The sequence below is a fragment of the Schistocerca cancellata genome, chromosome 7 (assembly GCF_023864275.1).
Source record: "Schistocerca cancellata isolate TAMUIC-IGC-003103 chromosome 7, iqSchCanc2.1, whole genome shotgun sequence".
Lineage (NCBI taxonomy): Eukaryota > Metazoa > Arthropoda > Insecta > Orthoptera > Acrididae > Schistocerca > Schistocerca cancellata.
In genome coordinates, this window is record NC_064632.1 from 161,309,951 (window position 1) to 161,334,682 (window position 24,732).

The 24,732-nt window shown below is 42.8% G+C and overlaps 1 protein-coding gene across 1 annotated transcript in view; it reads right to left on the minus strand.

Annotated features, from left to right (window-relative positions):
* Window positions 1–24,732, minus strand: part of LOC126092683 (UNC93-like protein MFSD11) — a 215,703-nt gene that overhangs the window by 72,772 nt on the left and 118,199 nt on the right. Inside the window, exon 7 of the mRNA XM_049908405.1 lies at window positions 9,544–9,679. Within this exon, the coding sequence (XP_049764362.1) occupies window positions 9,544–9,679 (136 nt within the window). The remainder of the gene's footprint in view (window positions 1–9,543; window positions 9,680–24,732) is intronic.

The window sequence follows — 24,732 nt, forward strand, 5'->3', positions numbered from 1 at the left end:
GGTACTGGGAGATGAAGAAGCTTGCACAGGATAGAGTAGCATGGAGAGCTGCATCAAACCAGTCTCAGGACTGAAGACCACAACAACAACATTATTATCGTTATTAGAGTGATTACATGCAAAGCATTAACAGCCTGAAGTCTTCTAATTTCTGCCAGTGCAGAAGTAATGAGCGCAAAAATCAAGTGATTTACGAATAGTAAGTATAGTGGACACATTCGAACTTGTCTGATTTTAAATGGGGTTGCAATGTGCAGGTCAAGTAAATGTCTCAGTAGAGAGGAGTAATGCAGGGGAAGTATGTTTTGTAACAAGTGTCTACCCTCACTGTGAATAGTTAGCTTTCTTACCTGAGAAGGAGTTGTGGGTAGCACTTGCGATACACCACGAATTCCTAACACTTCCCCCTCTCACGCACACGCATACGCACGCAAACACTAACTAAATATCGTTCATCTTTCATAACTTTAAAAGTAAAAGTGTTCCAACAAAAGTCTTTCTTTGTACAGTTTAGTTACGCGCTAAAGTTGGTGATAATATGCGTAAAAGGGTGGAGGGGGGGGGGGGTGTACTAGATATATAAACAGGCAGAATACGGCGCTGCGGTCGGCAATTCATATATAAGACAACATGAGTCTGACGCAGTTCGGTAACTGGTGCTACAATGGCAGGTTATCAAGATTTAAGTAGGTTTCAACATGGTGCTATTGTCGGCGCACGAGCGATGGGACACAGCATGTCCGAGGTAGCGATGAAGTGGGGATTTTCCCGTACGACCATTTCACGAGTGTACCGTGAATATCAGGAACCCGTAAAACATAAAAAGCTTAGACATCGCTGCGGCCCAAAAAAGATCCTGCAAGAACGGAAAGAATCGTTTGTGACAGAAGTGTAACCCTCCCGCAAATTGCTGCAGATTTCAATGCTGGGCCATCAACAAGAGTCAGTGTCCGAACCATTCAACGAAACGTCATCGATATGGGCTTTTGGAGCCGAAGGCCCCTCGTGTACCCTTATGACTCCACTACACAAAGCTTTACGCCTCGCCTGGGCCCGTCGACACAGACATTGGACTGTTGATGATTGGTATCATGTTGCCTGGTCGGATGGGTCTCGTTTCAAATTGTATCGAGCGGATGGCCGTGTACGGGTATGGAGACAATCCATTAAATCATACTCTGCATGTCAGCAGGAGACTGTTCAAGGTGGTGGAGGCTCTGTAATGGTGTGGGACTGTGCAGTTTGAGTGATATGGGACCCCTGATACGACTAGATACGACTCTGACAGGTGACACGTACGTAAGCATTCTGTCTGATCAGCATCACTTCGCAGGAAAACGGAATTTACTTTTGGAGAGGTGCGAAGCACTCGGGTGCAGGACTTTGGTCTGGAAGTACTTCTGGTCGAAGCTCTGGAATGTGTGATTGGTACTTGGGACCTGTCCTGAGACTGACTTCCCTTGCGAGTAGTTTAGATTGTGGAGCCTGTGGTGAAGTTCTTACTGTACCGACAGTGTGACTTCAAACTTCTCGGACTACTCGTTTGCCGAGGGCACACTTATTCGTTTACGGTTTACCAGTCTTGACGTTTGGTATCCCTGTGCGCTCTGTCGTGTAAGTGAGCCAAATTGGTCCTTGGTACTACCAGCGAAAGAGTGTGTCACACACTGAAATCTACCGTGGTTTCAGGGCTCTGGTAGAGAATAAATTGGGATCCGTCTGAATGATCGCTAGACCGTGATAGTTTTTGCATTTCTTTGGTGGCCGCGATCGATTCACAGGTGCCGCCTCCTCGCCTCACCTCCGCCGCACACATCTTGCCAGCTGCAAGTTACATCGCGGCACGAAGCAAACGGGGTAACGTACTGCCGCTCCGGCATTATCAGGGCGTACAGATCTCAATTGCCACTTGCTCTCAGCTGCACCTACGTAGAGAAACTACAGTAGATTTGATCAATCACAGTCTGCTCAGCGTCAGATCAATTCAGATTGCGTTACCCACATTTTTAGGGCCAGAGAATTGACTCGTTCCACTAGTTAAACTGTCTCATCACCTGTTAGTTGTTTACGGTATTCAATCAAAAACTTGTTTAGCATAATTTGTGTCTGTTTTAAACAAAACATAAATGTTGTTAGAACACTAAAATTATGCCAGCATTCTCAGTCATTTGTACAGTCCTCACTGGGTTACCTTTCAGTACGTAGAAAAGATAAAATATCTGACAGTCGTAAAATAATTTGTACACTTAAGTACATGGGTGAGTGCTAGCGATGTCCTTGGGGGTCCTATAATTATAGTAACATGATCTATAGCCGGTACGAGATGCTAATTCTGAGGTTCGTAAGTGACCAGCATTACAGATAACATAGCTTAAAATGGAATATTCATGATCGTTAGTTAAAATAGTTTCACGTGACTATGTTTTAGTGTAGCACACACATCTTAAAGTACAATACAGTATGTAATAACAAAATCGCTACTTAAAATCAGGGTAAAACAAGCTGTGAAACTTCCTGGCAGGTTAAAACTGTGTGCCAGACCGAGACTCGAACTCAGGACCTTTGCCTTTCGCGGGCAAGTGCTCTACCAAAGTTTCATATCAGCGCACACTCCGCCACAGAGTGAAAATCTCATTCTGTAAACATCCCCCAGGCTGTGGCTAAGCCATGTCTCCGCAATATCCTTTCTTCCAGGAGTGCTAGTTCTGCTAGGTTCGCAGAAGAAAAAAATAATTAAGTGCCAGACAAGATCGTGGACTCGTTTATATATTTCATTCTGGTAGTGTCACTATGGGAGATTAATTTTCCATGTACTGTCCTCTTCTAACGGCCAATTTCCCATTGCTGGATGTCCTCGTGTGTGAAAGCAGTCAGGTTCACACAAAGACGTGGTTTTAACTAAAATCGGCTTTTGCGCAATAATTAGTAAGTATTTACTAGAACGAGATATCGACTGGCAATATCAAGCAAATGTTCCTTTATACCTCAGTATCACCATTATGTTTTTACTATCTGTCGCATCACAAGTACACTGATGCTTGAATGTCCGTCTTTGGAACAACATACATCACTGATTCTGCGTATCAGGGATTCGACAGTTTGTTTGTAGGTTTGCGGAGGTATGTGGCATTAGATGATGACATTCGTGTGCATAATGGGCCGTTGATTTGCGTACGCCATGATGGCGCCCGACAGCGACCCAGATGGGTCCCATAGGATTACAGCAGGAGAATCTGGTCGCCGAGACATGAATGTGAGTTCACTATAATTCCCCTCAAGCCACTGTAGCACGGTTTTTGCTCCGAGACACGGACAATTATACAGGTGGAAGAGGACATAGCCGTCGGGGAAGACACTAAGCACGAAGGGATGTAGTTGGTTCGCACCTCTCAGATATCTTCGATTGCTACCTCAGGTCCCATGCAAGCGCAGGGGAATGTCTCCCACAGCATAATACTGCTCCCGCCAGCTGCGTCCGTAGCGCCGCCTTTCACTTCGGTGACGCCGTTTGTGGGGACGACCATCGACCTGGTATAGCAAATGAGATTCACCCAAAGCCCGACACCTTCGCATTCGTCGACGATCGAATACTGACGGTCCCGTGCCCGCTAGAATCGCAATTGACGAAGTCGTTGGGTTGAGATGTGAACATGTAGGGGTAGTCTACTGCAGAGGTCCATGTTCTACATCTACATCTACATCCATACTCCGCAAGCCACCTGACGGTGTGTGGCGGAGGGTACCTTCAGTACCTCTATCGGTTCTCCCTTCTATTCCAGTCTCGTATTGTTCGTGGAAAGAAGGATTGTCGGTATGCCTCTGTGTGGGCTCTAATCTCTCTGATTTTATCCTCATGGTCTCTTCGCGAGATATACGTAGGAGGGAGCAATATACTGCTTGACTCTTCGGTGAAGGTATGTTCTCGAAACTTTGACAAAAGCCCGTACCGAGCTACTGAGCGTCTCTCCTGCAGAGTCTTCCACTGGAGTTTATCTATCATCTCCGTAACGCTTTCGCGATTACTAAATGATCCTGTAACGAAGCGCGCTGCTCTCCGTTGGATCTTCTCTATGTCTTGTATCAACCCAATCTGGTACGGATCCCACACTGCTGAGCAGTATTCAAGCAGTGGGCGAACAAGCGTACTGTAACCTACTTCCTTTGTTTTCGGATTGCATTTCCTTAGGATTCTTCCAATGAATCTCAGTCTGGCATCTGCTTTACCGACAATCAACATTATATGATCATTCCATTTTAAATCACTCCTAATGCGTACTCCCAGATAATTTATGGTATTAACTGCTTCCAGTTGCTGACCTGCTATTTTGTAGCTAAATGATAAAGGATCTATCTTCCTGTGTATTCGCAGCACATTACACTTGTCTACATTGAGATTCAGTTGCCATTCCCTGCACCATGCGTCAATTCGCTGCAGATCCTCCTGCATTTCAGTACAATTTTCCATTGTTACAACCTCTCGATACACCACAGCATCATCTGCAAAAAGCCTCAGTGAACTTCCGATGTCATCCACTAGGTCATTTATGTATATTGTGAATAGCAACGGTCCTATGACACTCCCCTGCGGCACACCTGAAATTACTCTTACTTCGGAAGACTTCTCTCCATTGAGAATAACATGCTGCGTCCTGTTATCTAGGAACTCCTCAATTCAATCACACAATTGGTCTGATAGTCCATATGCTCTTACTTTGTTGAATAAACGACTGTGGGGAACTGTATCGAACGCCTTGCGGAAGTCAAGAAACACGGCATCTACCTGTGAACCCGTGTCTATGGCCCTCTGAGTCTCGTGGACGAGCTGAGTTTCACATGACCGTCTTTTTCGAAACCCATGCTGATTCCTACAGAGTAGATTTCTAGTCTCCAGAAAAGTCATTATACTCGAACACAATACGTGTTCCAAAATTCTACAACTGATCGACGTTAGAGATATAGGTCTATAGTTCTGCACATCTGTTCGACGTCCCTTCTTGAAAACGGGGATGACCTGTGCCCTTTTCCAATCCTTTGGAACGCTACGCTCTTCTAGAGACCTACGGTACACCGCTGCAAGAAGGGGGGCAAGTTCCTTCGCGTACTCTGTGTAAAATTAAACTGGTATCCCATCAGGTCCAGAGGCCTTTCCTCTTTTCAGGTCCAGAGGCCTTTCCTCTTTTGAGCGATTTTAATTGTTTCTCTATCCCTCTGTCGTCTATTTCGATATCTACCATTTTGTCATCTGTGCGACAATCTAGAGAAGGAACTACAGTGCAATCTTCCTCTGTGAAACAACTTTGGAAAAAGACATTTAGTATTTCGGCCTTTAGTCTGTCATCCTCTGTTTCAGTACCATTTTGGTCACAGAGTGTCTGGACATTTTGTTTTGATCCACCTACCGCTTTGACATAAGACCAAAATTTCTTAGGATTTTCTGCCAAGTCAGTACATAGAACTTTACTTTCGAATTCATTGAACGCCTCTCGCATAGCTCTCTTCACACTACATTTCGCTTCGCGTAATTTTTGTTTGTCTGCAAGGCTTTGGCTATGTTTATGTTTGCTGTGAAGTTCCCTTTGCTTCCGCAGCAGTTTTCTAACTCGGTTGTTGAACCACGGTGGCTCTTTTCCATCTCTTACGATCTTACTTGGCACATACTCATCTAACGCATATTGTACGACGGTTTTGAACTTTTTCCACTGATCCTCCACACTATCAGTACTTGAGACAAAACTTTTGTGTTGAGCCAACAGGTACTCTGAAATCTGCTTTTTGTCACTTTTTCTAAACAGAAAAATCTTCCTACCCTTTTTAATATTCCTATTTACGGCTGAAATCATCGATGCCGTAACCGCTTTATGATCACTGATTCCCTGTTCTGCGTTAACTTTTTCAAATAGTTCGGGTCTGTTTGTCACCAGAAGGTCTAATATGTTATCGCCACGAGTCGGTTCTCTGTTTAACTGCTCAAGGTAGTTTTCAGATAAAGCACTTAAAAAAATTTCACTGGATTCTTTGTCCCTGCCACCCGTTATGAACGTCTGAGTCTCCCAGTCTATATCCGGCAAATTAAATGTCCACCCAGAACTATAACATGGTGGGGAAATCTACTCGAAATATTTTCCACATTTTCCTTCAGGTGCTCAGCCACAACAGCTGCTGAGCCAGGGGGCCTATAGACACATCCAATTACCATGTCTGAGCCTGCCTTAACCGCGACCTTCACCCAAATCATTTCACATTTCGGATCTCCGTCAATTTCCTTCGATACTATTGCACTTCTTATCGCTATAAACACGCCTCCCCCTTCACTGTTCAGCCTGTCTCTACGGTATACAATCCAATCTGAGTTTAGGATTTCATTACTGTTTACGTCTGGTTTCAGCCAACTTTCTGTCCCTAGTACTATATGGGCATTGTGACCGTTTATTAATGAGAGCAGTTCTGGGACCTTTCTATAGACGCTCCTGCAGTTTACTATTAGCACATTAATATTGTTATTCCCTGTTGCATTTTGCCTACTCCTACCTTGCCGCGTCTCAGGAGGCGTCTTGTCGGGCCTAGGGAGGGGATTCTCTAACCTAAAAAACCCCCATGTGCACTCCACACGTACTCCGCTACCCTTGTAGCCGCTTCCGGCGTGTAGTGCACGCCTGACCTATTCAGGGGGACCCTACATTTCTCCACCCGATAGCGGAGGTCGAGAAATTTGCACCCCAGATCTCCGCAGAATCGTCTGAGCCTCTGGTTTAAGCCTTCCACTCGGCTCCAAACCAGAGGCCCGCGATCGGTTCTGGGAACGATACTACAAATAGTTAGCTCTGATTCCACCCCGCGAGCGAGGCTTTCCGCCTTCACCAATTCCGCCAACCGCCTGTACGAACTGAGGATGAACGGCTCCGCAACGCTTGTGCGTGCACCAGACTATGCTCTTTCTGCAGAGATGGCACAGATCACCACTTATCCTACTTTACAGAGCAGGCAAGCCTCCGAACCCCACGTTCTGTGAAGAGTCGTGGACGTCCAGTCATTTGGTGCCTAGTGGTTGTTTCACTGTCCTTCTACCTCTTTTCGTAGTTGCTCACGACAGTAGCACGTGAACACTCGGCTAGCTTCGCCGTTTCCGAGATGCTGGTTCACTGGCTCTGTGTAACAATAATCTGAAATTACAATGAAATGAATACCCTCGGCTGCATACAGGTGTTGATATAAGTCAACGGGGACAGTTGAAAATGTGGTGTCACCGCCAGACACCACACTTGCTAGGTGGTAGCTTTAAATCGGCCGCGGTCCATTAGTACATGTCGGACCCGCGTGTCGCCACTGTCAGTAATTGCAGACCTAGCGCCACCACACGGCAGGTCTAGAGAGGCGGACTAGCACTCGCCCCAGTTGTACGACGACTTTGCTAGCGACTACACTGACGAAGCCTTTCTCTCATTTGCCGAGAGACAGTTAGAATAGCCTTCAGCTAAGTCCATGACTACGACCTAGCAAGGCGCCCATTAACCATATCTGGAGAGAGTCTCATTTGTATAGTCAAGAGCGATGTACCACAAGGATGAATTAAAGTTAAGTAAACAGACGCTACGTACTTTTCTTTAGTGCATTAATAACGTATCCTGTTCCAGACTTCACGCCAGTCGGCGTGTGTGTACGCGTGCCTTTCGGTTACCCGTCACTATGGACTGGCTCTCTTGTCAGTCCACTACAGAAAATGTGTGCCTCGACCGGGAATCGAACCCGGGATCTCCCGCTTACATGCAGACGCTCTATCCATCTGAGCCACCGAGGACACAGAGGATAGTGCGACTGCAGGGACTTACGTCTGGCACGTCTCCCGTGAGACCCACATTCGCAACTTATTGTCCCGCACTATATTCATAGTACCCCTGCACATCGTACTGATTACTCGCGGCTTTACTGCCGATTGCCGTAAGAGTTCGGGCACTGTTTGTGCATATATGTAATAATCTGCCCTTTGTCGAAGTCGCTTAGGCCGGCCGGTGTGGCCGTGCGGTTAAAGGCGCTTCAGTCTGGAACCGCGTGACCGCTACGGTCGCAGGTCCGAATCCTGCCTCGGGCATGGATGTGTGTGATGTCCTTAGGTTAGTTAGGTTTAATTAGTTCTAAGTTCTAGGCGACTGATGACCTCAGAAGTTGAGTCGCATAGTGCTCAGAGCCATTTGAACCATTTTTGAAGTCGCTTATCTCAATGGACTTCCCCATTTGCAGCCCAGATCTTCGCTAGGGTGATGCGGCGTCTGTGTCTGCTCCGCTTATATACGCGTCACTTGCCCGCAGTGCCACCAGGCAGCATCGAACGTCGCAGAGAGCAGTGGTCATAATCTTTTGGCTCATCAGAGTAAAATCGATCTGGAAATTTGGACGGTCTTTGAATTACCGAACTTCCTGCACCAATTTGTAGCCCCAAGTAAGTAATTTCCTTCAGTCTAATTTTAAAATTGTATTGAGTTCACTTGATGGTTGTGGTATAACACCTTGTATAACAGCAACTGATATGACACACGTTCCTCATAGCATTTTGTTTAGTATGATGTATGCAGAGATTACAAATGATTGAAGCGATTTTATAAATTCACTGTAGCTCCATTCATTGACATATGGTCACGACACACTACAGATACGTAGAAAAACTCATAAAGTTTTGTTCGGCTGAAGCCGCACTTCAGGTTTCTGCCGTCAGAGCGCTCGAGAGCGCAGTGAGACAAAATGGCGACAGGAGCCGAGAAAGCATATGTCGTGCTTGAAATGCACTCACATCAGTCAGTCATAACAGTGCAACGACACTTCAGGACGAAGTTCAACAAAGATCCACCAACTGCTAACTCCATTCGGCGATGGTATGCGCAGTTTAAAGCTTCTGGATGCCTCTGTAAGGGGAAATCAACGGGTCGGCCTGCAGTGAGCGAAGAAACGGTTGAACACGTGTATCTGGACATGCTGGAAAATTGGCTCATGCCATAACTGGAGACCGACAGCGCCGACTTCATCTTTCGACAGGATGGTGCTCCACCGCACTTCCATCATGATGTTCGGCATTTCTTAAACAGGAGATTGGAAAACTGATGGATCGGTCGTGGTGGAGATCATGATCAGCAATTCATGTCATGCCCTCCACGCTCTCCCGACTTAGCCCCATGCGATTTCTTTCTGTGGGGTTATGTGAAAGATTCAGTGTTTAAACCTCCTCTGCCAAGAAACGTGCCAGAACTGCGCGCTCGCATCAACGATGCTTTCGGACTCATTGATGCGGACATGCTGCGCCGAGTGTGGGAGGAACTTGATTATCGGCTTGATGTCTGCCGAATCACTAAAGGGGCACATACCGAACATTTGTGAATGCCTAAAAAAACTTTTTGAGTTTTTGTATGTGTGTGCAAAGCTTTGTGAAAATGTCTCAAATAAGAAAGTTATTGTAGAGCTGTGAAATCGCTTCAATCATTTGTAATAACGCTGTACTTTAAACACGGAGAGATGCGGCGTGTGTTGTGCAGTCAGTGGTACACAATTTGCGCTCACCTGGACGAACTTGAAAATGGCGAACGCGGAGGCGCCATCGCGCGGCCACACGCCGCCCAGCAGAGCGTACAGCTGCGTCACCAACACGCTGTCCCCCAGACCCAGCAGCGCCGCGCACGTCATCGCCACGTAGGCGCTGCAACACGCACCACACCGTCAGCGTCGCAGTGCCTACTCCAAGCACTGACGTTTTGTGCTGAAGTCGAGAAATTCATAACAGTCAAAGCGAGACGGATAAAAAACTTAATGTACATCCTTTATCCAGTCAATAATGAAAGCAAGATGAATGAGGTGCGGAAGTCAGCAGGTTGACATCTCTGGGGTTCTGCTTGCGACAGAAAAAGTCTTACCCACTGCTGTCACACCCCTGATCCATTAAGGGGCTCCGGAAAGGCTCAAAATCATGAAAAGTTCAATTTTTACTTTTTTACGTTTTCTGAATCTGCAGACTATTACCTTTTAATAGATATATAATTTATTCAATTCCGAAGACTACAACTATTTTTAAATTTTTTTTGAAATGTGTTCTACATGGGCGTGACCCACTGTGGCGCAGTTAAACTGCTGTCAAATGGTGTTATTATTAACGTCCGTGTTCATCAGGTACATTTTAGTGATGTGAGATAAAATATGTGTTGTGGCTAACCTATTTTCAGATACTTAGCAGCACCTGAACTGTTGAAAAAGTGTATTCACGGAAAAACTCAAAACCCCAATGAAAGTGTAAATAGTGTTATATGGTCGAGAATCCCCAAGACTGTATTTGTTGGAATAGAAACACTTCACTTTGGTGTGTATGATGCTGTTGCGACTTTCAGTGATGGCAACATTGTAAGGTGCAAGGTATTTAGAAATATGGGAATGAAGATAGGTTCTAACATGGTACGAGCGATGCTTGCTTTAGACAAGGAACGCCTTCGGGCTGCAGACAGGGCTGTAAAGAGTCTAGAAATACAAGCAAGAGTAAACAGGAGGAGGAATAAGAGGAAGCTGGAGGAGGAGTTTGCAGAGGATGAAGATAATCCATCCTATGGACCTGGAATGCACTAAAAAGTTAATCCAATCTTTGTCGCTCGATTCCCAAAACTTTTATTTTCTCATACCAATTACATGTTTTCTAAGGATCTTCCAAACATATTTGTTTCAAACTTTCAGTAAATGTTACACAGTACCTTCTGCATAATTTAACACAGCCTTTTTCCCAAAAACTGTATATTTTTGAATATATAAATAAAAAATTGCAAAAAAATGTTGTGAATTTTCATTAAAATTGAAAAAAAATCATCTTTAATAACTCAACTAAAATTTTGTAAAATCCCTGTGTTAAGTTGTAGCCCATATTCCAATAAATAATCTGTAAAAAGTTCAACTTCCTACCTCAAATACTTTGTGAGGAAAGATGTAATTTATAAGCGTTATTTTAACATTGCAAGTATAGGGCGTTCTGGAGCCCCTTAAAGTCAAGAGCGCCAGTATTCAAGGAAGTATGACACACAAAATAGATTCTCGAACATATTCTCAGTTCGAATATAATGAATTTCCTTGAGACAGAGAAGTTGCTGTCCATGCATCAGCACGGCTTTAGAAAGTATCGCTCCTGCGACACACAACTCGCCCCTTTTTTTCACATGATATCTTGCGAACCATGGATGAAGGGTATCAGAGGGATGCCATATTCCTTGACTTCCGGAAAGCGTTTGACTCGGTGCACCACTGCAGACTCCTAACTAAATGGCTCTGAGCATATGGGATTGGTTCCCAAGTATGTGAGTGGCTCGGAGACTTCTTAAGTAATAGAACCCAGTACATAGTCCTCGATGGTGAGTGTTCATCGGAGGCGAGGGTATCATCTGGAGTGCCCCAGGGAAGTGTAGTAGGTCCGCTTTTGTTTTCTATCTACATAAATGATCTTTTGGATAGGGCGGATAGCTGTTTGCTGATGATGCTGTGGTGTACGGGAAGGTGTCATCGTTGAGCGACTGTAGGAGGATACAGGATGACTTGGACAGGATTTGTGATTGGTGTAAAGAATGACAGCTAACTCTAAATATAGATAAATGTAAATTGATGCAGATGAACAGGAAAAAGAAAACTGTAATGTTTGAATACTCCATTAGTAGTGTAGCGCATGATACAGTCACGTCGATTAAATATTTGGGCGTAACATTGCAGAGCGATATGAAGTGGGACAAACATGTAATGGCATTTCTGGGGAAGGCGGATAGTCGTCTTCGGTTCATTGGTAGAATTTTGGGAAGATGTGGTTCATCTGTAAAGGAGACCGCTTATAAAACACTAATACGAGCTATTCTTGAGTACTGCTCGAGCGTTTGGGATCCCTATCAGGTCGGATTGAGGGAGGACATAGAAGCAATTCAGAGGCGGGCTGCTAGATTTGTTACTGGTAGGTTTGATCATCACGCGAGTGTTACGGAAATGCTTCAGGAACTCGGGTGGGAGTCTCTAGAGGAAAGGAGGCGTTCTTTTCGTGAATCGCTACTGAGGAAATTTAGAGAACCAGCATTTGAGGCTGACTGCACTACAATTTTACTGCCGCCAACTTACATTTCGCGGAAAGACCACAAAGATAAGATAAGAGAGATTAAGGCTCGTACAGATGCATATAGGCAGTCATTTTTCCCTCGTTCTGTTTAGGAGTGGAACAGGGAGAGAAGATGCTAGTTGTGGTACGAGGTACCCTCCACCACGCACCGTATGGTGGTTTGCAGAGTATGTATGTAGATGTAGAAATATGGCTTGGCAGAAAGAAAGCGAACCGAATCTAAAAGCGAATAAAACACAGGTTAACAGGTGTGAAAGAGTAGGCTGGTCAAGGATATAGGGTCGGGGATCCCCCAGACCTAGCATACAACGGAGACTTGAGCTGTATGAGAACGAGAGGGAATGCACACTCGTTGCCAAGGTTCCAGTCGCCACATGGGAGGATCGGCATCTTCCGCACCAAGCACATTGTAATCCATTCACATCTGCCACTGCCATCAGAGAACAAATATTGGACACCGTGCAACATTCTGTGTCATCCTGTATGATTGGTTGCCGGCCGCAGTGGCCGAGTGGTAAAAGGTCTCTGTTGGATTCCTTTCATGTTAATTTCTTAAATCTGTTGTCATTTATGGCATAAATTCCTCTTCTAAATTTACTGTGGTGTTTCTATCTGGGCGGAGACTGAGCAGTGAAACGTGTTTCTTTTACACATAAACTAGAACGATCTGTCACACTACTACACTTTAAAACACAGTTTATATGTAATTCATGTCACACAGTCTCATACGGAACCTACATCTGCTTTCTTTTATATACTGTATATGATAAGATACTGTCATCCCCCTTCCCTTCTGTGTGAGAGGATGAATGAGCAAATGTATTTCTAGTTGCATGCTTGAGGGTAGCAGACAAGCCTGTCTGCTAGAGAACAGTAGGACCAACGTCGGAACAGGTAGCTACGCTTTCTAAAAGCAAAGAGGTTTCTATCCTTAGTATGGTCCTGTCCATCCCTTGTCATGTTGGTATAGGAAGCTGCCCCTCTGGCCACTTCCGTTTGTATTTGTGAGCCACCCTCAGGAAGGGACCACGGCAGTCTGTCCGCGGCGAGCGTCTGAAGTGGTAAGATCTCCAGCTAAGCGCGTGTCTGCTAAGTCCTTAGGACAATGGATTTCTTAAGTTCAGCCTAACTGAAAATTTAATCACCTTTATTTCAGGTTTAGCTCTAAAATATCTAATGTTATCTTAAATTGCAACGCAGTGTAATTCGAGCGTGAAGTTCAGAATATATTCCGGTAGTTGCTTTGTCACTACTTTATGAGTAAAGTGGAACCACGTGTTGATCAGTAACTCTAACTAGCATCATCAATCTTCAATGCGAATGTGCGTGAGATTATAACGTCTCGTCTCGACAATATTTTTCAATATAGCAACTTTTCTTTATGTTCAACCCACGTGGGGTGTACTTTGTGAGACCAGTACCACGTGCTTATACAATTGTTTGAACCATCAGGTTAATAGTAAGACGATAGTAACCAGTTTGAGGTTTTTCTTTTGTAAATTGCTTTTCAATCTAATTTATTTTAATTATCGAAATTTATTGTGGAGTTACACTCTTTGTGTAAACCAAGTTGACCACGTGAAGCATGTGCTGTAATCATCAAAGTAGCCCTCAGCTACTCTTTTCGGGAAGATTTCACAGGGAGTTAGTATGAATTTAGGATACCAGTGTGTGGTGATTACATGATGGACAGGATTGTGCTACGAACGTAACTTCTTTGGGTGAAAATTGAATCGGTTGGTTGTGGTTAATTTCTTCTTGCATATGTTTCAACGTTCTCCGTGTGTTATTTTATGAATGCAGTGTTGTATGCAGTCTCGCAATCTTGGCTCCATATTTGATGTGTTTCAGAAGATTACGAACTCACATTTTCACAGTCCTAAATAAGGCACCAGCTTAGTTATGACTCACGTTTAATATGCTGAAATTTCAATGATCAATGTTAAAATAAATTTCCAAATATAAACTGATTTATTTCTTTTTATTTAAATTCTCTTTTTTATATCTATATCACCGGTTGTCGTATGACTATTTTAAAGATTATAATTAATGTTAGTCTGGTTGGGAATTTGGTAAGCTAGACAACTTCCCCAGACAGCTCACAGCTTTTAACCCACTTTTATGGTCTTGAATAGCAGCACCGCTTTCAAAGAAAATTAAAGCAACAACGTTACACATGGCAACCCTGCCAGGATGTGTAACGTTGTTGCTTTAATTTTCTTTGAAAGCGGTGCTGCTTTCAACTCAAGGCTGGTAGCGGCTGAGAGAACTCTGACAGCACATCGGCAGACTGTGGGGCGGCGGCTAAAAGTTAATCATTTTTTTGTTCGCAGTTTTTCTCATGCGAGCCTTGCAACTAATTTAGTGGTCAGACAGAAAGCGAAGGGAAACACACTGACCTTAGTTTTCAGTCTGCATGGCCACATGCACATGGCTAGAGTGTAGGGAAGCAGCCTACTCACGCTGTATAAAATCCACATCAGTCTTTCCATTGTGTGCAAACCAGTCCGCTGTAATTAGCTCTGACGTCATAAATGTTGCACAATACTTTAAAAATCAAGTAAATTACCTGAAACGTTTCTAGCATTTCAGGAGTAATACTAAATCAATATGTGTTGAATGTCAGTTCAATAACTTTAACCATTTTCGAAATTTGGACGTTTTTCTGTAAAAATCATTGGCGCAACAGAAAAGAGCTAGAAACTTAAAAATTTGTATTTAGATTCCTTTTGCATAATAATTTAGTAGAAACAGTATTCTGGATCTCACAAATTAAAATTTTTGTTGAAATTCATGATTTTCTGGTTTTTGTCTTAGAAATTAAGGAACTGAGATAGATTAAGTAGGCTAATAAATAAGACTAGGATGTTTAAATTTAAGTAGAAGAGAGATCCGCTATAATCATAAAGATGTGAGAAGTTTCAACAGAACAACTATAAAACTATAGCAAGTTCAGAGCTCGTCTACTGAGTGTAGTGTAATTAAATTAATTCTCTCGCCCAAAATATTTGACTTAGCCACGTCAGACTTTTATTATGATTACTTACCTGTATGCTGATTGCACATTTAAATTGAGAGCTTCATCGGCCATCAGCAAAGGAATCAATGATTTATTCGATAACTTAAAGTGGCGCATTACTAGCCCAGCAGATAGTCGGGAGAGCGGAATTGATCAGGCGTTCCCTTAGCCGTCCGCACCGCAGCTTTATATATAAGAACGCGGCGCGAGAGAAGAAGGCCCCAGTTCTCTCCAGACGCTGAATAGCACACTACCTGCGCCGGGAGTCGCGACGCGTCGGTATCATTGCTAGAAACAGCCTCGGATGCTGTAATAAGTTACTCGGGATACGAGTAACCATGAAATCGTTTTCGAGTTAAGTGTTAATTCTGGGATGACTTTAATGATCTATCTTCAGTTTGCGTACGTCGTATCTTCACGTGCCGCCGCGGGACTGACTTTCTACCATTATTTAGCGTGGCGTTTGATGAACATTATCATCAAATTATGGCGAGCATTCACTTAAACATTTGGTTTGAACAGTTATAGTTGTATCAGCGCATAGACTCTGAACTGCTCTGGTAGTTGGATTGTGTGGATTCTTTTTGGTCTGTGACTTTCAGAATATAGTGAACATTTTAGAGAGAATCGTTTTTTTGATTATGAATCCCAGACAATCTCCTAATTCCTCAGAGCTATAAGCTGTAGCTATAAATGTATTTCTCAAATGAAGTGGGCACTAGGAATTCTAATTACAGGCTTCACGTTTTGTTAATCACTTTCTGGTTGCCAATATTGTAGTTAGAGAGCCAGTGTTGAGAACGGCAAAAGACTGCATAAATATTAGGAACATTTAACAACAATTAATTCCACCCGCCACCCCACATATGGTTAATCGGCCGGGAAATGCATCTTTTCTACATAGCATTCTACATCTATTAACAATTAAATTCCACCCGCCGTCCCACGTATGTTGCTAATCGGCCGGGAAAGAAACTGAGTAAAAGTGAAAGTGATTTTTAAATATTCGGATTCAGAAGTGACATGCGACACACAACTGAGTAATAGGACAGTGATAGTGTTACGTGTGCATGTGGGCGACGCAATTGGACTAACAACGCAGCTGGATTGACGGAGCTGGCACTGAGTCTAGCGGCGCTGCCGGCATCGCGAGAAGCCAGTTTCGCCTCACCGCAGTCGTCCGCCGGAGCAACCGGAGCCGCGCCGGCATTTACGGGCCACGCAAACACAGCAGCCATCGAAGTGCCGTCTGCAGTTCAACGCGCCGCGTCGCATCAGTAATCCTGGTACGCCGCGCCGGCAACGCCATATGTCATGCAGAAGGAACTAAGTTAAGTGAAAAGCTGTTAAAAATTTTACTAACCTGCACTAAAAGACTGTCGGCGATGGAACTGCCAGAAGAAACTGGGGTTAAACTTAAATCAGAACCTATGTCTGTTGAGGGAACTGTAAATCTAGACAACGGTTCAAGTGTAAATATGCATGAAAATAGTAATGTTAAAGTGAAATATGAAGTATTGTCTCCTCACAGTAGTGTAAAAAGGCGCAATGATTCAATAATAGAAACCCCTGTAGTAAAGCAGAAATCAGAAATTGTTAATTTATTGGATGATAGTTTATCTGATGAGTTAAAAACGAAACAGTCATCAGAGGTGGTAGCGTTTAAAAAGGATAAGTTAGATATGACTGATCAATCAGAAGTTTCATTTAGTTTTGATGATTCTGGTGTTGGAGCTAGTTTTTCGTCACCTGAGTGTGATAAAAAGCCAGCTAGTGAGCAACCCAAAGATACTGGGGCTATTGATTTAAATGTTATATTACAAGCAATAGCTACCAGCAATGCTGAATTAAAGTCTGAAATAACTGAGGTCAAAAGCAGCAATGCTGAATTAAAATATGAGATTGTGGCCAGCCAAACTAATTTTAATAAACGATTGGAGGTAATGGACAATACCTTCAAGGCTGGTTGCAATAAGTTGAAAGAGGATCTGGACAGTTTGAATTATAAAATTGATTACAATCATGAGGATATTAAGAAAAAGGTTGCACAACAATTTTCTGAAATGTATAAAACAGTAAAATCCGAAGTGGCTGAGGTTCGCAAAGACTTCCAAACGGAAGATGCGAAGCTGGAGCACAAGTTAACAGAAAAGATCGAGGCGGAATCTGAACTGTGCCCAGATAGGTTTAAAGATGTTAATATAAAAGATAACATATGTCAAGCAGAAGTAGACGCAATCAAAACTGATACTAATATTGTGCAAAGAGTAAATAATGTTGAAATGAGAGTAGAAAATATTAGTACTAACATTGCTAACATTGAGAGTAAAGTAGCTTCAGTAACTTCTGGTAATGGTAGTATGCAACAAATTGTAGTTGCAAACGCCGCTTTTATCGGGTGTCGGCAGTTCTTGCGGTTCGATCCAGATAAAAATATCCAACCGCTAGATTTCTGGAACGATTTTGAAGATGTGATTCCACCAACTTGGTCTGAACGAGAGAAAATCTCATTTATTAGAAGCCATTTAGCAGGTGACGCCATGCGTTGGTCAGCTGATGTTATGTTGAAGTGTAAAACATTAGCGGAATTTAAAACAGCTTTCATTAATGAGTATTGGTCTAGTAATAAGCAAAATGAAGTGTTGAGAGAATTTTGGAGTGGAAAACGCTTCAATGTAGGCAAGGAATCTATTAAACAGTTTGCCAGGTCATGGATCTCACGTTTGTCACACTTGGCCGAAAAGCTAAAACCTGAAATGATAATACTAGGTCTTGAAGCCAAACTGCCATGGTATTGGCAAACTAGAATTATATCTGCCCCTAGAGATAATCTGGATCGTTTCATTGAATATTTGGAACGTGTAGAGCGTGTTGCTGCCAACGAGGAGCAAGCACATAATAACAGAAATGCTAATAACACTAGTAGTAATTTTAAGAACGAGCAGAATGACAATGTTAACATCAGAACAGTAGGTGTTCGCCATCCTAAGAGAGGTAGGAATTGGAGAAATAATTATCAGAACCAACAATGGCATCCTAATGATAGTAATTTTTTTTCGAACAAAATTATGCAGGTAAACAACAGTGCGGAAAGCAATGCGGTGCCAGTTAACTATAATGCAAATAAAGGAAACAGTAGTAGGCCGAGGCAGGAAAATTAGTTCCCGTCTATGAGGACACTGGCGCTCACCAGGCGGTTACTTTTCCTAAGCCAGTAATTACAGTAATTGGTAAGACAGATCAGAATACTCAAACTGAACATGTGGATGAAGGGTCGGTAGAATCTAAGGATACAGCAGAAATATTAGATCACTCACAGTATTTGATAGATACCGTGTTAGAGACGCTTTGTAAGTGGGAAGAGAAAGAGAAGGCGCAGCAGTGTAACGGTAGGGAAGAGCTACAAGATACTGAATTGTCAGGGGAAGAAGCAGAAGAAATTCATGCTTATATTTACGATGAGGATGATGTGCTCTTATCTAAAGTGACTGTGCAGGATGTTGATACTGTACTAATAGATTTAGGACAGGAGGTAAGTGAGAATGTAGAGGATAGCCTGTTGGGGGTCGATGAACCCAGTAGCTGTAACCAATTGTCACTTGAGAAGGAACCCAACGATAATAATGAAAGTGGTTTAGCGTATCTCGAAACAGCAAGTTCAGAGCTCGTCTATTGCGTGTAGTGTAATTAAATTAATTCTCTCGCCCAAAATATTTGACTTAGCCACGTCAGACTTTTATTATGATTACTTACCTGTGTGCTAATTTGCACATTTAAATTGAGAGCTTCATCGGCCATCAGCAAAGGAATCAATGATTTATTCGATAACTTACAGTGGTGCATTACTAGCCCAGCGGCTAGTCGGGAGAGCGGAATTGATCAGGCGTTCCCTTAGCCGTCCGCACCGCGGCTTTATATATAAGAACGCGGCGCGAGAGAAGAAGGCCCCAGTTCTCTCCAGACGCTGAATAGCACACTACCTGCGCCGGGAGTCGCGTCGCGTCGGTATCATTGCTAGAAACAGCCTCGGATGCCGTAATAAGTTACTCGGGATACGAGTAACCATGAAATCGTTTTCGAGTGAAGTGTTAATTCTGGGATGACTTTAATGATCTATCTTCAGTTTGCGTATGTCGTATTTTCACGTGCCGCCGCGGGACAGACATTCTACCATTATTTAGCGTGGCGTTTGATGAACATTATCATCAAATTATGGCGGGCATTCACTTAAACATTTGGTTTGAACAGTTATAGTTGCATCAGCGCATTAGACTCTGAACTGCTCTGGTAGTTGGATTGTGTGAATTCTTTTTGGTCTGTGACTTTCAGAATATAGTGAACATTTTAGAGAGAATCATTTTTTTTTATGAATCCCAGACAATATCCTAATTCCTCAGAGCTATAAGCTGTAGCTGTGAATGTATTTCTGAGATGAAGTGGGCACTAGGAATTCTAATTACAGGCTTCACGTTTTGTTAATCACTTTCTGGTTGCCAATATTGTAGTTAGAGAGCCAGTGTTGAGAATGGCAAAAGACTGCATAAATATTAGGAACATTTAACAACAATTAATTCCACGCGCCGCCCCACATATGGTTAATCGGCCGGGAAATGCAACTTTTCTACACAACATTCTACACATATATAACAACGAAATTATTCCACCCGCCGCCCCTCAAGAGGACAAATGTAAAGATGTAGAGGCTTATCTCATAGATATTGCCTACAGGAAAATTAAAGAGACCTTTGCAGAAAAGAGAACCACTTGTATGAATATCAAGAGCTCAGATGGAAACCCAGTTCTAAGCAAAGAAGGGAAAGCAGAAAGGTGGAAGGACTATATAGAGAGTCTATACAGGCGCGATGTTCTTGAGGACAATATTATGTAAATGGATGAGGAGGTAGATGAAGCTGTAATGGGAGATATGATACTGCGTGAAGAGTTTGACAGAGCACTGAAAGACCTAAGTCAAAACAAGGTCCCAGGAGTAGACAACATTCCATTTGAACTATTGACAGCTTTGGGAGAGCCAGACCTGACAAAACTCTACCAGCTGGTGAGCAAGATGTATGAGACAGGCGAATTCCCTCAGACTTCAAGAAGAATATAATAATTCCAATCCCAAAGAAAACAGGTGTTGACAGATGTGAAAATTACCGAAGTATCAGTTTAATAAGTCACAGCTGCAAAATACTAACGCGAATTCTTTACAGACGAATGGAAAAACTGGCAGAAGCCGACCTTGGGGAAGATCAGTTTAGATTCCGTAGAAATATTGGAACACGTGAGGGAATACTGACTCTACGACTTATCTTAGAAGAAAGATTAAGGAAAGGCAAACCTACGTTTCTAGCATTTGTAGACTTAGAGAAAGCTTTTGACAATGTTGACTGGAATAATATCTTTCAAGTTCTGAAGCTGGCAGGGGTAAAATACACGGAGCGAAAGGCTATTTACAATTTGTACAGAAACCAGATGGCAGTTATAAGAGGACATGAAAGGGAAGCAGTGGTTGGGAAGGGAGTGAGACAGAGTTGTAGCCTCTCCCCGATGTTATTCAATCTGTATATTGAGCAAGCAGTAAAGGAAACAAAAGAAAAGTTCGGAGTAGGTATTAAAATCCATGGAGAAGAAATAAAAACTTTGAGGTTCGCCGATGACATTGTAATTCTGTCAGAGACAGCAGAGAACTTGGAAGAGCAGTTGAACGGAATGGACAGTGTCTTGAAAGGAGGGTATAAGATGAACATCAACAAAAGCAAAACGAGGATAATGGAATGTAGTAGAATTAAATTGGGTGATGCTGAGGGAATTAGATTAGGAAATGAGACATTTAAAATAGTAAAGGAGTTTTGCTATTTGGGGAGTAGAGAGAATATAAAATGTAGACTGGCAATGGCAAGGAAAGCATATCTGAAGAAGAGAAATTTGTTAACATCGAGTATAGATTTAAGTGTCAGGAAGTCGTTTCTGATTGTATTTGTATGGAGTGTAGCCATGTATGGAAGTGAAACATGGACGATAAATAGTTTAGACAAGAAGAGAATAGAAGCTTTCGAAATGTGGTGCTACAGAAGAATGCTGAAGATTACATGGGTAGATCACATAACTAACGAGGAGGTATTGAATAGAATTGGGGAGAAGAGGAGTTTGTGGCACAACTTGACTAGAAGAAGGGATCGGTTGGTAGGACATGTTCTGAGGCATCAAGGGATCACCAATTTAGTACTGGAGGGCAGCGTGGAGGGTAAAAATCGTAGAGGGAGACCAAGAAATGAATACACTAAGCAGATTCAGAAGGATGTAGGCTGCAGTAGGTACTGGGAGATGAAGAAGCTTGCACAGGACAGAGTAGCATGGAGAGCTGCATCAAACCAGTCTCAGGACTGAAGACCACAACAACAACAACAACAACAACAACACAACAACATGGCCACATTCTAGTCCAGCCCACTGAAAGAAAAGTTTCTATCCTCCTATTTCTTTGCGGGATCAGGACTTCGATTTTAATTAAAAGTATAAAGTTCCAATCAAAATTATATTGCACAAAGTTTCTCCCATACAACACTTGTAAATTCGCTATTTTCAATTGAAAGCAAGTCTTTCTATTCTAACAACAAATTTAGCAGTTCAGAGACGACCTCTACGGTACGTTCCTACCAAATTGTCCTTCACCCTGACTAAAATTACTCAATGGAAATTTGTAATAAATGTTCAAAATTAATGCTTGCCTTAAAAGTGGCAATAAAGTCACTACTCGCCTTGCGGAATTGTAATTCGCACAGACGGCACACTAACAGTTACTCTGGCGAATTCTAAGCCATCCAGGACGGTGTACAGTCCTCGCGAGTTCACTGTCCGTTTTTACCGCAAAATACGCGATTTGACACAGTTCGGCTCTGACGTCATCCGAGGCAGGGCGCGATCCGACGTTTAACACAGGTGGATCTTACAGCAGCTAAATTCGAAGTGAACCTTACTAGTGCCTCTCGGGCTGTATTTATATAGGTGCCGCAGCGGACGGCCGAGGGAACGTCTGTTGTCTACGGCTATCTGCATACTGCAGCAGCCTCCGAACGACCGCTTTCTCGGGCACACGAACTTTAATAATATGGTTACAAATTACGTCAGAAACCTCTTAATTTTTATTTGTATTCAGTTAAGTTGTTTGAAATCACCGAAGAAGTTTCAGCTCGTTGGAATGAATACTTTGCCTTCTAGAAATTTCATAGTGGAACTAACGGTAGATCGTTACCGCTACTAACATTTACTAACATTTATATCGTATGTCATTAACACTACGACTCTAAAATTTGTTATAGCTTTATCATTTCGTATGTTTTATCATTCACTTTAACCAAAATTCTCTTATCATTAAAATTACAGGTACTTAATCTACTACGACTGGGCATACTTTAGTTACAAAATTGGCTTTTACTTAATTACTCAAATTAGGAGTTAGCTTAACGTGGTCTCTCAGTTATTATTTTTTGGGGTGAACTGAAGCATAGAACAAATTTTCATGTTTCTAAGTCCATTATTTAGCGCCTCCGATTTTCCCCAAAAACGTGGATTCCGGTGTTAATTTTTGTTATATGGTTTTGGAAATCTGCACCACTTATTTATAAGCTCTAACTGCACCTTCTGACTAAATTCTGGTTTTCTAGCTTTATTATTTAGCGCCACTTATTTTCCTCTTAAAACGGCTTTTTTTAACGTAAACTATTAAGTCTAGTACTTAAAGATTTGGTATTTGGAACATTATAACACAAAACTATATTTTAACACAGTTTTAAACATAAATTTTGATTTTTAATTTCATACTTAATTGTGGTGCTACAGAAGAATGCTGAAGATTAGATGGGTAGATCACATAACTAATGAGGAAGTATTGAATAGGATAGGGGAGAAGAGAAGTTTGTGGCACAACTTGACCAGAAGAAGGGATCGGTTGGCAGGACATGTTCTGAGGCATCAAGGGATCGCCAGTTTAGTATTGGAGGGCAGCGTGGAGGGTAAAAATCGTAGGGGGAGACCAAGAGATGAATACACTAAGCAGATTCAGAAGGATGTAGGTTGCAGTAGGTAGTGGGAGATGAAGAAGCTTGCACAGGATAGAGTAGCATGGAGAGCTGCATCAAACCAGTCTCAGGACTGAAGACCACAACAACAACAACAACAACTTAATTGTGGTGCAATACTTGCGCGCTGCGCGCAGACGCGTTAAGGTGACGTGGCGCTACTAGCAGTGAACTGGCTTACGTCCCGCCACACTCGCTCGTCTCTGTATCTCACACATGATACTGCGCTTGCTCCGCCACACACCGTCAGGTGGCTTGCGGAGTGTGGATGTAGATAGATGAACTCCATACCCAACCTGTCTCTCCATGTGTTAGCTTTCAAGTGACAGTATCCTGATGTCATGTTTCAAAAGGACGATTTTCGCCCCCATATGGCACATGTCTCAGTGAAATGTCTGTGTGATGTTGAAGGACACGCATGGTCAGCAACATCCCCAGATCTGTCTTCGATAGAAGATGTATAGGACCAACTTCGGCGTCGACTCCACCACTGTACTCGTATCGAGGATATCAAGGGTCAGTTACAAGAGTTATGGACCAGTTTGCCTCAGAAGAGGATACTATGTTTTTATGACTGTCTACTTCACCGACTCCTCGTCGCGCAAGCACCCCAGTATCTTGCTCCAGAGATTAAACACCTTTCATGCCATCATAATCGGAACACGAAGTCACTCTTATCTGGTAATCTAACTGTGCCCACTCACAAAACAAAAACGTTTGCAAACTCCTTCTCAGTTACCTCTGGAACAAACTGCCCTTTACCTTGCGCAAAATTCAATCCCCTGCTGTTTTCGAGAAGAAGTTGAAGCATTTCCTACTATCATCCTCATAGCGTCTTCCACAAAATTAATGTAAAAGGGCAATCCTCTCCTCTGTCAAATAGCAAAGGTAGTATCTCCTATCTTGCTCCTTTCTCTTCTTCCTCTTCATCTATCTCTATTAACCATGCAATCTTCTTTTCCTTTATATTTCCTTAATTATGTTACATCACGTCTCTATTCTTCTCCTCCCTTCACGATCAGTCTCACTCATACTCCCTGCTGCTAGCACTCCTATCTAAAAATCTGTCTCTTTCATAATGTCTAATTATGACAGTACTTATCATCTACGAATATAAACTCTATATGTATCTATTTTTCCAAGTGTGCCTTTGTAATTGTTTATTTCACTTTTTGTACTACATGTAGTTTAACATGCTACCAAAACATATGAATGTAAAATAAGTAGAATGCCTGGTTAGATGTAAGAGAGGGCCTGATGGCCCTAATCTTGCCAGGTTAAATAAATAAATAAATAAACCGAATCATTGTGTGCATTCAGGTCAGAGGGGATGCAGCATCATACTAGTAAATGGTCTCATACTGCCAAGCTCTTCTTAAATCTGGCTATTTTGTAAATGCCGGCACGGTAGCTCAGCGTGTTCGGTCAGAGGGTTAGCAGCCCTCTGTAATGAAAAAAACTGAGCTAATCGATCAACAACGAACTTAAACGGATGTCGTACGACGTCCGCTCCGAGCAGATGCAAC